The sequence below is a fragment of the Lethenteron reissneri genome, chromosome 48 (assembly GCF_015708825.2).
Source record: "Lethenteron reissneri isolate LAM-NWPU_2019-01 chromosome 48, ASM1570882v1, whole genome shotgun sequence".
NCBI lineage: Eukaryota > Metazoa > Chordata > Hyperoartia > Petromyzontiformes > Petromyzontidae > Lethenteron > Lethenteron reissneri.
The window spans coordinates 690,055-705,798 of record NC_083826.1 but is presented as its reverse complement, the minus strand read 5'-3'; the positions used below and the strand labels follow the sequence as shown (position 1 = coordinate 705,798).

The 15,744-nt window shown below is 46.1% G+C and overlaps 1 protein-coding gene across 1 annotated transcript in view; it reads left to right on the top strand.

Moving 5' to 3' along the window:
* Positions 1 to 15,744, top strand: part of LOC133354697 (arrestin domain-containing protein 1-like) — a 113,020-nt gene that overhangs the window by 83,608 nt on the left and 13,668 nt on the right. The window contains exons 4-5 of the mRNA XM_061571749.1: positions 5,957 to 6,111; positions 7,026 to 7,208. Of these exons, the coding sequence (XP_061427733.1) occupies positions 5,957 to 6,111; positions 7,026 to 7,208 (338 nt within the window). The remainder of the gene's footprint in view (positions 1 to 5,956; positions 6,112 to 7,025; positions 7,209 to 15,744) is intronic.

Below are 15,744 nucleotides of genomic sequence, written 5' to 3'. Positions count from 1 at the left end.
GCACCCTCGGCTCGACTCCCACTCGCCCCTGTCACCCTGCGCCACGGCTCGTGGTGGAACTCTCCACTGCACAGCGTCCTCCTCTCTAAAACACTCACTTCTTTAGAACTTCCGTTTTTGTGTTTAGTTTGTTGTCCTTTCCCCACACCTCCGCTTAGCATGGTTGACTACACGCGGTGCTAAAGAAGTTCAACATGCACACATGTATACAATTGAGTCATGCAACGGCTACGTTGCCAAATTTCAAACATATTTCTGAAATTTGGAGGCAGTGTTATGACCAGGTGTGCAGAATATACAAGCTGATAATCACCTTGAACCGCCCAATCTCAAAAGCTGAGTGGGATTGTGCCTGGATAGGTGACTACAATGCATGATGGGCACTATGGGCTGTGAGGGATACATTGTTGGTGTCTCAGAGGGCAGTGCAGCGAACTATATTGTTGTACTGTAGATCTATACTCCCACCCAACCTTTAAACCACACCGACCAGCGTGGTGAGGTATCATCAAGCAACCACCAGATGTGGGTGATTCACCAACCCTCGCCTCCACTGCTGGATCACAGTTGTCTTGGGGTGCACGTTGGGCGGTAGCTCTTTATCTACTATTAAAATTATGTTTCGCTCGTTTTATTTTTTATAACGTACCTATTTTGTCAGGAGGTAAAATCGCACTGTATGGGAAACAAGCGTGCACCAGGATTTGGAACGTGGTATGAAGCAGCTGAACATTGCTCTGCCCCATAGCCGCCCCCACGCGCCGTGTGACATCTTTTACAGCACTTGAGTCAATTGCTAACCGCTCCATGCGATTTGCAAGCACCGTGATCAGCTGGGGTACAAAGAGTGCTTTTTTCTCCTGGTTGAGAATCTATTTTAACCTTCAGCACTTTTTGCATTGCCCGGATACAACTCAAAGGGGGGCGTATGTCTCCGATGTGCACAGGTCGCTGCGTATGGTGTGAAAGAAGCGCAATATACATTTGTACAAGAAGTTCAACATGCATATCGCGATGTCGTTAACGCATCGGTCACTCGGCATGAGGTCGATTAGTCATTCTTCTTCATATGGCTGATGTTCATTTAGAGCAACAACTATAATTTTGCATTAAGGTGGCTGATTCAGATGATTGTGCATGTATGGCTGAGGTTCTTTCGCACCGCACGTAGTCATCCGTGCTCATCGGAGGTGTGGGGGAAGGACAACAAACTAAACACAATAAGCAGTTTGAAAGAAATTAGTTTTAAATCTAGATTTGAAAGTGCATAGCTCCAGTTGCTTCCTAATATCGGAAGGAAGCGCCTTCCAGACGGCCGCAGAAGCACATCTGAAGGTGCGCGATGCGGTGTGTCGGCGGCAGCGGAGTGGCGTGTCACTGTGATGCTTCCTTCGACATTCAGTGGTTGAATGTTCCATGGTTTTGTTCTGGGTGACCACAGCCACACACCGGAGGGAGAGCTTTTAAAAGTGGACACGGTTTAGGGTCGTGGCCATTATCTTTGCAGAGCGTCCCAGCCAGGGTTCTTCTGCATGAGGTCTTTCACGAGGTGTTTTGTTTGCGACTTCTTGTGAACTCCATTCGGCTTTTCAAGCATCATCATCATGAAGGTTGAAGTTGCATTGTTGAAGGTTAAAGGCGTGGGTCCAAAAGGGCTTTGTGCTACCTCAAGCGGTGGCGAGGGACGTTATTGACATCCCCAGTCAGTAAATGAGTGATCATCGGTGTAATGATACATATGTGTGCAGCGGTGGGAACGCACAGCGATATGATTCCAGCAAACCGAGTTAGATAGATTCCCACGGCTAACATCAGTGGCGAGTGAGCTCTGAATCGGTACAGGGCCTCCCGCTGTCGCAGTGGTGATATAAGGTCAACACCCCGCGCCCCCCCCCAACATTGTGCGGACACATTTCATCGTGCAGTGGATTGACAGAAGCTTTAACTATATAACTATTTCTGTGCAGTGTTCACGTAGTTAATGGGTGGGCATACGAGTGCTGCTTTTGCTACAGGAAAACCGGATTGAACAGGCACTGGCAGCACACGTTTTGAAGCAACCTTTTAGCAGTAAAACAATAAACCAAAGCAGTCGTTTGTATCAAAGTCTAGAGCAGAGTTGCAAGATGGGAGCGGGGGGGACACCAAGGGTTGCAATTTTATCGCTCGGTCAATTGCAGCCGCTAAGAAAATGCTCACGGCTGAGTTTATGGGTGCGTCCCTGGGTCACCGAGGTCAGATGAACCCAGATCTCAGTCCCGTGGGGTCCCCTGGCCTCCGATAAGGTCAGAGCGATTCTTAGAAGACTCCAGCATCACCGAAATACCTCGGATTGATCTCGACGCACCCACAAAGTGTTACCTCTACCTTATTCTCCCAACTGTAAGGCACACACACCCCTAACTTGTCTAAAAAAAAAAGTTATACAAATCTGGCCACATGTGCACAATCCAACCGGATTATAAGGCGGGTCTGCAAAATTTGCTTTAAAATGAGGGGTGGGGGGGGGAATTTGTCTTTGAATCCAGAGAATATGGTAAAAGGTAAATCGACGAGTGAAGGTTCACGGGTAGAGAGAGTAACTATGGTAGTAGCGATTGCAGAGCGGTGATTGTGAGTGTGTGAATGGAGTAATGAGAGTGGGGAGCGGTAGTGCAGTGGTTACACATTGCGCTACACAACTGCCAACCCGGATTTGATTCCCGCTCATGGCCACCACCAATGACGATTATCTGAACCGGTCCTGGGCTTCCCTTAAGTCGATTCGGCCTCAAATGAGTACCAGGTGCGGTGTGTAAACATCGCCACTGGGAAGACAAAGGCAGCCAGACGCGGTCATGTTCACCCACCCCCTCGTGTGCTGTGCTGGCAGCGTAGGTGCTGGCTAACAGCACTTGCCCCAACAGTCTGTTAAGCCTATGTGGGGGATCTTTGTCTTTAGAGTAATGAGAGAAAGCCTTTGAATAACACACTCTTGTTGAAGCAGTGAGGTGGTGTCATCTTCCGAGGCCATTCCTGTGGACTAATTCAGATGACAATGCTGTATGCCGTGTAAGCTTTTTGAGTTCATTGTCTGCATATTCCTCTTTGATGGCAACTTAACACCATCGTGATCGCGCAGCATCCATAAACACCCTCGCGGTATGTTATTTGTGATTGCCACGACTGCATAAAGGGGCGATTGTGTCGCCTTACCCCAGGCCCTGTCTCTTGCACAACTGCGCACGTGGCGGCCTTGATGGATCTCCCTCCTTCTACCACGACGACGTTGACCCCTGTGTCTCTTGCCAGCGGCTCGTCTCTAAACATTCACAAAACCGCTAACCCCCCCCCCCCCCCGAGTTAAAGGGCACGGGCAAAACAGCGGCGATAAGCACGTGGAAATCTGCTGAAACAGCCGAATGCATCCCAATGCTCTCGGTCATGTGGTCAAGCCAGAATTTTCTATGACTCGAACTTGGCTGTCAGAAGGCACTGATTTTACAGTCTCGGCAATGGTCTCGTGCCACGCGGTGGAGGTGTGCGTTGTTTATTTACGGAATTATTCTCGATGAAATTCTCCGTGCAGAACAAGCAGAGCTGACGACAAGAATAATTCACTTGCCGTTGCGAAAGAGAGACCTGGGCAAAATACGATTTTACGAATGGTTTTAACAGCCTGAAATGCTAAGAGTGCATATTTAGTTGTGCGAGTGAGACTGCTAGGCTGTGTATTCGGCCTGTAATAAACGAATTTATCATAATTCAAGCCCATACTTCCGGCAGCGGGTTGACAAATAGTGCTTTGGTAATAATTCAATGCCCCTTTGTCAATCGACTGCTGGACGAAGGTCTGTCCGTCCCCTATCGTTCGTATGGGTTGGTAGGAGACTGGGCCCAGGAGCGCGTCAATCAGAGAAACATTGCAGTTTCATAGCTCCTCTGCTGCTGCTGCCTCTGTGATAATGATAATAATAATACGGTTAAACTTTGTTACATGCCACCACACAGTTTTTTTCACTTTCAAAGAGAGACGGCGACTCAGAAGTTTGACCAATCACAGTAAGGCGGGAAGGCAGCCAAGCGGTGAACCATGCCAAATTTCCCCCCACCCCCCCACTTCCCAAGCTCAACAGTCCTCTACATATTAAGATCTTATAGGCCAATTAATGAGTGTTTACATGGCGAGTCATGGTGCGGAACCTCGACGCCCACGGGAAGGGAGTAGCACAGCGTTTTGTCGTGCGGCGATCTGCCAACCGTCGCTGCTGCCCCCACAGTGCTGGACCACAGGCCACGTGCACAGAGCCACCACAGCCTGGCATGCCCCGCGGTGGTAAAACATTATCGATGCAGAAATGGAATTGTGACCTTGAATGGTGACAATTTACCAAATCACGGTGGTAGAGGGGTGGGGGGCTTGCAGCCCACTTACGTGGTGGCTTGTGGATGGCAGGAGAGCAAGTAGGTTGCCGAGCCATCTGTGGCAACTTTTGAGTGTAACTAACCCTGTCTACATAAACATGAGTAAATTGGTTTTCTGCGTGAAATGAACGAGACGACTATTGATATGTGGGCGAGTCCTCTTTGCTTGTGTAAATGTTTTGTTTAATCTCACAGACAAGCACCACAGTAAATTTTTGTTCGAACAATGACATCAGTCAAAATTGTGCTTCTCTGTAAATGTTCTCGAATTGGACGTTTGATAATAGTTGTGACTCGTCCAGAGCTGTGACCCCTTGATGCAGTGCTTCTCAACACGGCCAAGGTTACTGAGGCCACAACACACAGAGAGACCACGTGTCCATGCCTCTAGACAATGCAGTGTCAGTAAGTTACTTGTTTAATTTTGTGTTTTCGTGTGTTTTGTGTTAATAAGGCATCTGATTTATGTTGTCTATTTGTATGTTTTGCGTAAGGCGATGTGTCGTCGATATTTCCCTGAGCACATTTAAAATTGCTCCTACACAGCATCTGTGCTGCAGCCTGTGCCCCCCCCCCCCCCCCCCCATGAAGGCCGACCCACGTTTGACAAGCGCTGCCTTCATGCCAACAAAGCGATGAGAGTTTTTGTTTAGATTAAGGTTTGCACTGGGCTGGCACGCAAATGTACGCATTTGATCGCCTGCAAAACTGAGAGTGTAAAAAATTGTCAAACCGACCACAGGGTGGCATTAGTTCACGCTCTGCACCCTTGGAGTGAAGCTGGGCTGACTTGTTAGACGTGGTCGACGCGCGGTCAAAACATCTCGAGAGCAAAGTAATGGCATGGGCCTAAATGGCAGGCATCATCTGAGTCATCGTCTTAATGCTTGAATCGTTGAATAAAATTACCGTGTTGACATTCGAAGCTGACTTGAGTGTGAATGTGTTTGCTTTTAACATAATAGTAACCCCATCAATGCCTCACTGGGTCGTTTCTCTCTTCAACGAGGTTCCTGCCCAGGATGTTTCAGAATCCAAACATTTACACTGGAGGAATCCGATGACCTATAAACCTCTTTTTCACAGATGTCCAGTATGTTTGGCCAATTCCATGTTGAGTATATTTGTGCGTGGGAGGCAACCAAAGCAGTTCCCGGCCATGGCCAACATCAGTGGCAGTTGGTCGCAAAAACCTCTTCTAAGCCTCGTCTAGGATGGCGTCCAATTGAGCACCGAGGGTGGTGCTTCTACATCAGCATGGGGGATACCAGTGGCAGTCGGGCGTTGTGCTGTCCACACCAGCCCCTTGTATGCTGTGCGCCGGCCTTAATAGTTGCCGGCCCACGGCATCTGCCCCAACAATCTGTGAAACGCTATTCGGGAGATCTTCGGCTTTGCCTCCTTCTTGTAAATAAGTTTACGAATGAAGGGATGAAATGTGTCCGCGAGCTGCCCGTTGCTGCTGGCCGCCGTGCGTCAACTCTGCGCGCCCGCCCGTCCACCCGTCCTTTCCCGTGCCGTCGTTCATCGCCTCCCGTCTCTGTCGCCGCAGACAACGCTCCGCCCTCGTTTGACGGGAAGCACGGGCGCGTCGGCTACTCGGTGATGGCCGAGCTCGACATGCCCTGGTACAAGTCCGACCAGGAGCTGCGCGCCGAATTCACCGTCGCGCTGCCCGTCGACCTCAACGCCGTCCCCGACGCGGCTGTGAGTGCACGATCGGGAAGGGCGCCACCTGCGTTTCCCAGCTCCCGTGTCGCCATCAAAAATAAAATGGATTTCCTTCTCAAATGAGTTTCGAGCAAAATCCAGTTACCACCTTTATAAGTGGAAAATCAGAGGAAGCCCGGAATGGGCTACAGAGACTCTGATCACATCGTAGAGCGTATTGCGAACCGAAGGTCGCACTGCAAACCGCAGGCTGCATGGTAGACCGCAGAATGCATTGATAAGATAGGTACTTTTTGCGGAAGCAAAGTGTATTGAATAATTTTCCACTCGCAAACTATTTGTGCCTTCTTTATCTGCTTCCATGAAGCCCAAAGCATTGTGGCCTATCTGTAACCGATCGTTACTGCTGCTGTTACCAATGTGTACGGCGTTGTAGTTGTGCTGTAAAGCTCCTGTATGGTGTTCTGGTCGTGCCGCGTGTTGTTCGGCACTATGCTCGGCGTTGCGCTGCACGTGCTTTCAACGTCAAGCTGAACAACATGCAGCACAACCTGAAAGCACACGGGAGAGTTGCTGCTGCTGTTGGTGCGAGTGGTACGGAGACAGCTGCATGTTCCCCATGTGTTTGTGTGTGTGTTCAGTGCCGAAGTGGAGCGGTGAGCGTGCTCCAATATGAACCTGGTAACCTAAGTTCAATTCGGGCTCACGGCCAACACCAGTGACGATTATCTGAACTGGTCCTGAGCCTCCCCTAGGTCGACTTGGTCTCAAATGTGTACCTGGTGCGGTGTGTAAAAACATCGCTGCTGGGGAGACAAAGGCGGTCGGGCGTGGTGCTGGCCACCCACCCTATCGTGTACCGTGCCAGCCTTCGTAGGTTCTACCTGCTAACAGTACTTGCCCCTACAGTCTCTGAAGGCTGTACGGTTGACCTTCGTCTCTGTTGTCAGTGCGAGAGCCGCTCTAAAGCGAGCAAGCAGGTGAACTACTCGCTGGTGAAGAGTGGCACGCTGTCGCTGGAGTGCGTGGCTGAGAGGAAGGGATACGTGCCGGGCCAGGTGATTCAGCTGCTCACCTCCATCGGCAACCAGACCGGCAAAACCTTCCCTCAGATCAGCTCAAGCCTCGTGCAGGTGTGTTGTGGCCGCTGCGCTGGCAGTGGCTCACAAGAACGACAAACAAACAAGCTCACAACATTCGTCAATAACACCGTAACCTTAAGAGTACAATGTGTAAAATATGTGACTTTTCGGGCAATGGCCCTTGAGCAGAACACGCATGTAGCCGATTGTTAGCAAAGTGATGACCGGGTGAGTAATATAACATTTCTAACACTTTGAAAGGTGATGGATTATCTCCCAATTTGAGGCCGTAAATTAAAATCCTGACCAGGGTTGACTTGGACCCAATTACCATCCTCACCATCATCATCATCATCATCATCCATCACGGGTCACTTTCAAAGAATATGAATTATTTTGTTCAAATTTTACCCTGGAATGCCTCACAGAGTAAACGGAATGCCTCACAGAGTCTTGAGTATGTTTATGAGGAGAATTCTAGATCAAGATATTTGGCCAATTCCATAAATTAATTTTCTCTTTGCGGTTATTGACACGCTGCTTTCTTTTGAATGTACATATGCTGAACCTCTTTTGCACCGTACATAGCCAAACATGCTAATCGGACGTGCGAAACTTAGTCCTAAAGGGGGAGATTCTTTGCCAGAATCTGACCCCGTTTCACCGCTGTGCAGGTCTTCGTGGTTCTGCCACGCAGCCCTCTCCGTTGTGTTTCTCATCATACTGCGCGTTGCTCTTCACGATGTCCGACGTGTCCTTCCATGTCCTGGGGGCTTCTTCAGCACGTTGAGCAAAACATCAGACATGACGTCATGCCAGTGTGCCAGAGCCATGGAACTTTACGCTTACAAATGTGTTGGGTTTGCCGATTCCAAAAATATGTTTTTCAAGAATTATAACTCAAATTCTGGGTCAAATAAAAACTTTAAATACTTTTGACCAATGTAAATGTCATGATTCTTGCGATGGCTGATTCTAATAAAATTATAATGGTCAAGCAATGGATGACTATAGTTTAGAGTCGGTGCTAAATTTGAACAGTATATCCACATTTTCCGCGGGCTGCCATCAACTCTTGTTTATCACCCCCATAAAACAGGCTGTAGAAAGACAAACCTAATATTTGCTGTGACTTTATAGGAAGCATACTCGTCGGAAACCCATTGAGATGTAACATTAATACATACTTTGCCTATCTAATGTGTGATTTGGAATTGGAGCTCGTGCCTTTTTGCTTTGTAAATGATAGAGTGGATAAGCAGCGCTTGGGGTCAATAAGCCAAATAATCAGAGTTATCGGCTCAAAGATCAAATGTTCAACCTCGTTCACGTAAACTGCATATCATAGGCTTTCAAATAACTCCTCATTATTTGGGACTAGTTCATGAAGCCTGTCTTGGCCAGGCAAAAGTTTTCAATAAATATAATAATTAACCTGATATGATTTTTTTACAATATATATCTACAATCAGATGGTAACAACTACTCCAAAAAAATTATTTTTCCACGAAACTAAAATTATTCATGACTTGATTCAACTCCAATTTAAAGACGTACCCATTGGAAACTGCTCCATTTAGAGATTCCATTATATTTGTTTATTAGAAAGAACAAAAATTAATTCACGTAATGCTCTGAGGGGAAGGTCCTATTTTTTACCGTTTTCGAATTATTCAGATTTTAACATCTTAAAATATGTATTTTTCCATTAAAACCCGCTTAAATCCGAAATATCTCAAAAACAATAAAAGATAGAACAATGGTTCTTACTTAAAATTTATTTGATATTTAGCGCTCTATCAAATGAAAAAAAACCGCAATCTTATATTTTGAACGTTTTCTGAATCATACGAGGCACCAACATGTTTATGGTGCACTTAAAATCGAAATTTGGGGGGCTGAAATTGATAAATATCGGATTTTCTGATTGTTCCTGTTTGTGTCCTAAAAGCTACCTATGAACCAAATTTCAACTCTCTACCTTGTCGAGGTAGGTTTTGAGGCATAGAGATTAAGGTCTTTATTTATATAGATTGTGGTCTCGGAGGAATTCTTGAGTCAATCACACATACATGTCTATTGAATGATAAAACAGCCTTTGTATATAATTAATTGTCTTGATGCCGGTGAAAGGGTCCCATAGTTATACATGTTCATTATCTCATTCTTTGGTTCTTTCGGTAAAGTCACGTAGATAGAATAAAAAGAACTCACGACTTTTCCATCGCAACACAAGCGGTCGTCATCACGCAGAGAGAAAAAGGCCTTCAGCTGCAACTGTTTATAAAGGCTTTTATAAACAGTTGCAGCCTTTATAAACAGTTGCAGCTTTTATAAACAGTTGCAGCCTTTATAAACAGTTGCAGCTTTTATAAACAGTTGCAGCTTTTATAAACAGTTGCAGCTTTTATAAACAGTTGCAGCTTTTATAAACAGTTGCAGTTGGAGGCTTGCCCCCCCTTTTCTCTCCGCCGGATGACGACCGCTTTTATTTTCTATCTACGTGACTTGACCAAAAGAACCAGAGTAGATGCATTCCTGCAGTGACGAAAGTTTTAAGTCAAAATGTATATTATCTCATTATCATGTATCTATTTAATTTAAATATTGATCTTATCAGCAATTACCCTGTTCTGCTATCAGAGTTAAATCACTTTACAAAGAAGTGTCCGGTTCTGAACTATGGACTGCGCATCAGCCAACTCCCGGGGCACGTGGCGAGGGCGGTGGTGACTCTACCACCCGGTTGCCCTCACAGATAGCCTGCACTGTCGTATCAGCAAAAAAAAAACTATCAGCAAAACAAGGAGAGCTTGTGCCTTGCCGTTTTATCGGCCTGGTAGATGAATGGCCAATGTCCACACGTACCATCGCCGGGTTTGCACGAGCGCGGCGGGTGGGCGGCTGGATGAACATATTTGTTGATTTAATTTGTTTTGCTTGCGCCAGAGGTGCCTGTAGTTACGAAATGTTAACTGCCTCGTCTGGTATGCAGAAGGTCGTGGATCCGATTCCGACCCTGACGCCTGTATCTTTGGAGTTTGCATGTCTCTCTCTCTCTCCCCGTGGTCTTGTGGATTTTTCTCCGGGTCCTCCGGTTTTTCCCTCCACGTTTAGGAACGTGTGTTGAGAGTATTTGGCCGCTATAAATTTCCACATGATAAGCCACTTTATTGAGCTTTCATTTGTACCCAGGTCACTCCTGAAAAATAGCTCTGTATCTCAGTGTGCCTTACCTGGTAAAATAATACAAATAGTTTAGTTTGGAAGAAACGTCTGTGCAAATATGTGTCGGAGCCGAACGAAAGGTCGAGGGTTGCACTTTCACCGAACGCCCGCTGGATGTCTCCGCTGCTGCTGCGACGAGTGGTGAGCGTGGCCGCGGTGCGACACAGACGCGCGGTGCGACACAGACGCGCGGTGCGACACAGACGCGCGGTGCGACACAGATGCGCAACGACCCCCCCTCCCAGCTCCAGTCACAAATCCGTTTTTGCGGTGGATTGTCCATGGGCCAGAGGAGAATGTGGTACTACTGGAAGTGTCGCATTTTTTTTATAGACCAGGTGTCGGCAACCAAAATGACAAAAGGAGTCTTTTTTTTCGAATTGTGAAAAATAACTCAAGATTTCAGGAGATGCAATGCATGTAAATACTAGGCAGTCCTAAATAAATGACATCACAAAGCAGTCCTTAAAGAGCCGCATGGGGCTCCGGAGCCGCGGGTTGCCGACCCCTGGGCTAGATGAATAATAAAAGTGGATTACGTGATGAAATGCTGATGGAATACGGTCACTGCATAATTCGCTTTCATTGGCGATTTAAAGTTTGTTGATAAAACTCAGGATTTGGCCTTCTCAGGTGGTATCAGCAAGTATATGGTCTGTTCCCATGGTCTGTTCCCATGGACTACGGTTGTCAAGGATGCACTGTAGTGGTAATTCTTAACAACGACGAAAATGTTAGACAGCTGTCATGTTACAGAATAGCCACCGAGTGAGACTGCGGTCACCAGCGTCAAACAGTGGACCACATAAGCAACGTCACTGCCCGCTGAGATGATTTACTGGCAGCATTTCACATATTCACCATGACACCACTGCTGAAGTCGTGTCTGTCTATATAGGTTTATGAATCTCCACGTAAGGCGACATCTTAAACCACAGGGCCACATAGTTACACCGCTGGCCACTTCAATCATTCGCTGGCAGCATATCAGTTGTTCAGCATGAGGCTACCCCTGAAGCCACCCACTGGCTCATGTTAGAAAAAGACGTTGAAATAGGAAAGGGCCCAAGTTCAGCAGTTTCATTCAGCGAGCAAGATCAATCTCCTGTGTGCACACATTATGTATTTCAGACTTGCAAAGTTTTATGCAGTCCCCCCCCCCCCCTGCCCATAATGTGGAATGAATAAAAGCATCCACTAAAGGTCACTGGCTCGGTGATGTGACTGGTAATGACTCCCGCAGTGACACAGCCCTGGGATTCACAACCCAGCGCTCCTCCTATACATGCAGACTCGGTGCCCTGCCCGCTATCTTTGGACCTTTGAGTTTTTCGCGTTTAGTATTCTGGACAATGCGACGTGTACATTATCATGGAGATCAGCTGGTAGCACGCACAGCCAAAGCACTGCTTGCAAAATCTGTGTCGTGTGCTATTATCGCTGGGATTTAATATTTCCAGAAGGTGAATTGTTAACACCACGTGTCATGTTAATACTAATTAGCATTATATAGATGAAGACCTTTTGTTGAAAAGCAGGTATGCAGACGTGTCCTCTGTGGATCATTATTGTAAATCAGCGTAAGGGTGAATGTTTGTTATTATGTAAATGAATAAAGTAAATTTGTTGCGCTCAATATCTTGATCATGAAAGACCCGGGCCATGAAAATTGGACAGCGAAACGAATAAAACATTTAAATGAAGTAATACAAATGTTCATATCCAACCTAAAGTATTTCTATTGCAGGCAATGTACCCATTCATTGTGGGAGCTCTGGCACTGGCACACAATGAGTGTCACAGCGAAATATGGCCGTGTCACAAATACTTTTCATGCCTTCTTTGCCCCCCCCCCCTGCACAGATCCTATGGTGACTGTGGCAGGAATGAAGCTGTCGCCTGGCTCAGTGGGGAGCACCCTGGCCACCCAGCCACCCGGCCACTGGCCATGAAATGATTCATGAATTAAAATTGACTCTAATGCTCAAGATAGTATGTGTGGGATCATACGTGTAAGAATCAACTATTTTATTTTCATGTCTAATGTATATATAAACTATTTAAACAAAATTGTATCAGGTAAGGCCCACTGAGCTGTATAGCTTCTTTTCAGAAGGGACCTTGCCACAAATTATAGCTCAACCAAGTGGCTCGTCGCCTGTAAGTTTATAGCAAACAAATACTCTACACGCATGTTTCTACATATGGAGGGGAAGGCTTCTATGAAGAATACATGTGGTGCTGCGTTGGAATGGTTAGCAGCACGCTGGATTCGCAATACTCCCGGGGGGGTCACCGGTGCAGTCTCCCGGCAAGGCGGTTGAGACAAAGTTCCTTCAATTCCCCGGCCTCTGCCCGCCCGGCAGTGTGAGTGGCCGCAGGTCGTCTCTCCTCCGACGCGCCCTCTCATGGAGGTCTTTTCACCAGCATATGCATGAGCAAGCAATTGCAGGGCTGCACCGTTGCCTTTAATGCTGCACTGGTGATTGGTTCATGGAAACAGCGCAGCAAGTGAAGAGTTTTCATGTTCCGCAGTGGTAACCAACCAACAAAATCTTTAAACCTAAGTCCAGATTTCAGACCCTGAATCACATGACAGTTCATCGGATCTTGGAGGGGCTACCATTTATTATTAACCCATGATTTAGTATACATTAACACATTGTTAACCCATTAATTTCAGCGTTGCATTATTAATCGATTATTGAAAGTGTAATAATTAATGGAGTCAGTTCTAGGAGTTTATCCATAAAGAGGGCATCCAATAAGGTTCAGTGTTGGGGTCATTATAATTTAGTCTGCACATTAATAATACTAAAAGCTAAATGTCAGTATTGAGGTCTGCTAGCCACAGTATGACTTTAGTGGAGAGTTTGTAGTTTTGCTATTCCTTCACTGAAGAAGTGTCGACTGCAGTGGTTTACTATCTAGTCCATAGTGCGGGTTGCCTGTCAACAGTGTCCTGGTTATACCGGTGTCTTTGAGGATTGTCAAAGCGAAGAGGCGCTTTCTTATGACAATAATTGAGCCGAGCTTATGAAGCATCACGGATGACGGAACATTCTCCACATCTCGTGTTAATTTTTGTGACGTAAAAATGAAATATTTGTAGCACAGCTCAAGTTGTGAGGGTTTAACTCCGTCATGAGCAAAGGAGATACATCTGATGGAAGGCCCTTAATTCCCTAATAAACATTGCGAAGAGGAACACTTTCCAATCTACGTCCCTCTGTCATGTCCGTGGTAGGTGGTCATATCTATAGTGAGGGTCCCAGTGATAATCAAAGGGACTTTGATAATAAAGCCAAAGGCCAAAGGGAAGACAGGGGTAGGATTACTCCATATTATGGGGTGAGTGGGTTTCATAAATCACATCACCATTATAGATTTTAGGCAATAAAGTGGATCTGATGAGCGTGTGGCCAATGGATAATGAGAAGGATTTAGGAGAAAAATGTATTGAATAAAACATGTTTTGTGAAGCTCTACGTGTGAATAACAATGATATTGAGGTGAGAAAGTCCTTCTAAATGTTAATGTGCATCAACATCTTGGATTGTAAAGCTGGCAAAAACCACTCGGTGATTTTATCTTTACAAGGATTGATGACGACTTGATGGTGTCGAAAGAATACAGGTTTCGTCGTGTATTTAGCAAGAGTCTATCGGGATTCGAATGTGATTATCTGCCATGGCACAAAGGCTTTTGTTAACTCAATAAATGCGACCGAACATATTTTATTATCTGAAATTCAATAATATATATAATTTAACACTGTTTTGGTGGCTGATAAAGTAATGTCCCCTGGCACTGAAGCGGGATTGATTTTAGTTTAGGTCGAATTCCACCAAGAGATAAGAAACAGGTTTTTCTGTTGTTGTAATGGTTATTATTATGAAGGTTTTTTTGACAATCTGGACTGGTTGAAATTGTTATGTTATTTGTACATGTGGTGTTTACAGACACGCACCAGACAATTTCCCATCATTAGGCACCGTGCATGATCGATTTTGCACCACACAAAGATGTGCATTGCATATGTACAAAAGCTTATGGCCACATGCAGGTCACTTGCTCAATTTACTGTGGAATTTCGATGCCAATTTCACACAATGTGGGAGAGTGCCAGAGCATTTTGGCTGAGTTATTTACTATACATGAATAATTACTACGCGTTGTCAATCCAGGAAAAGCCACGCTGATTACAATGGCTCTTTTTCAGGAGGATTCTGCATTGGGTTGCATTTTAAAATGTTTCCATCCAATGTACAAGACAATGCATATGCTATCATAGCATGTTTTTTTTTTTTGCGTGTTCGCCACAAGTATATGGTTAAATCTTGACTTAAAGCTTTCGTGACTGCAGGAATTCGTATTCTTTGGGTCTTTCACGTAGATAGGTTGAAAGAAAATAACAAAAAAACTACGACGTTTTGATCACAACACAAGCGATCTTCATCAGGAGGAGAAAAGAGGAAAGCTGCTGAGGCAGGCGGTTTTCAAGGTTTAGAATGGGCGTAGCCCAAGGGTCATCAACAAAGTGGGGGCGGGGCTGGTGATGTTAATGTCAAACATTAGCATGATGATGAGAAATCGGAGGACGACGTCCACGACGGAAGGCTTGGAGGTGGCTGTGTCCATGTGAGAGATTAGAACGTTAATGTGGGATCGCAGAGCCGCTGCCGTGTCGGCGCGCGAGGTGGCTGTGTTAGTGTCACATTCTAAACCTTCAAAACCGTCTGCCTCGGCAGCTTTACTCTGTTTTCCTCCTGATGACGATCGCTTGTGTTGTGATCGAAACGTCGTAGTTTTTAGTTATTTTTTGTTATTTTTTTCAACCTATCTACGTGACTTTACCGAAAGACGCAAAGAATATATGTGGTTAATGCAGACATGATTCCTTGCAAGAGGTTTCTGTTTGGTGTTTTAACATCTTAACACCTGTTTTATTGCCAGAAAGGGTTAAACCTATTCTTATATGGCTTATACGTGTGGGAGAGAACTGGAGCACATGGAGAAACCCTCCCACACGCGCGAGGCGGGGGGGGGGGCATCATTCTCTCCCCATACAGACGGAGACGGATGAGGATTCGTCTGCACTTTGCTGTGCTGCCCTCTCCTATTGAGCCACGGAATAGCTCCGCGGACACCCACGGGAAAGGCGTTTCACAACATATGTGTGATCCGCCAACTCTCGCTGCCTCCGCAGCACTGGGTCAGAGGCACATGCGTAGCCACCACCGCCTGGCAAGGGTTATATAAGGGTTATATATTTAAAATCGCTTCATGTTGCGTTATATAAGGGTTCAGGGTGGCTGGGGTAGGCTTCGCTGCCCGTGGACTGAGAGATCGGAAGTGA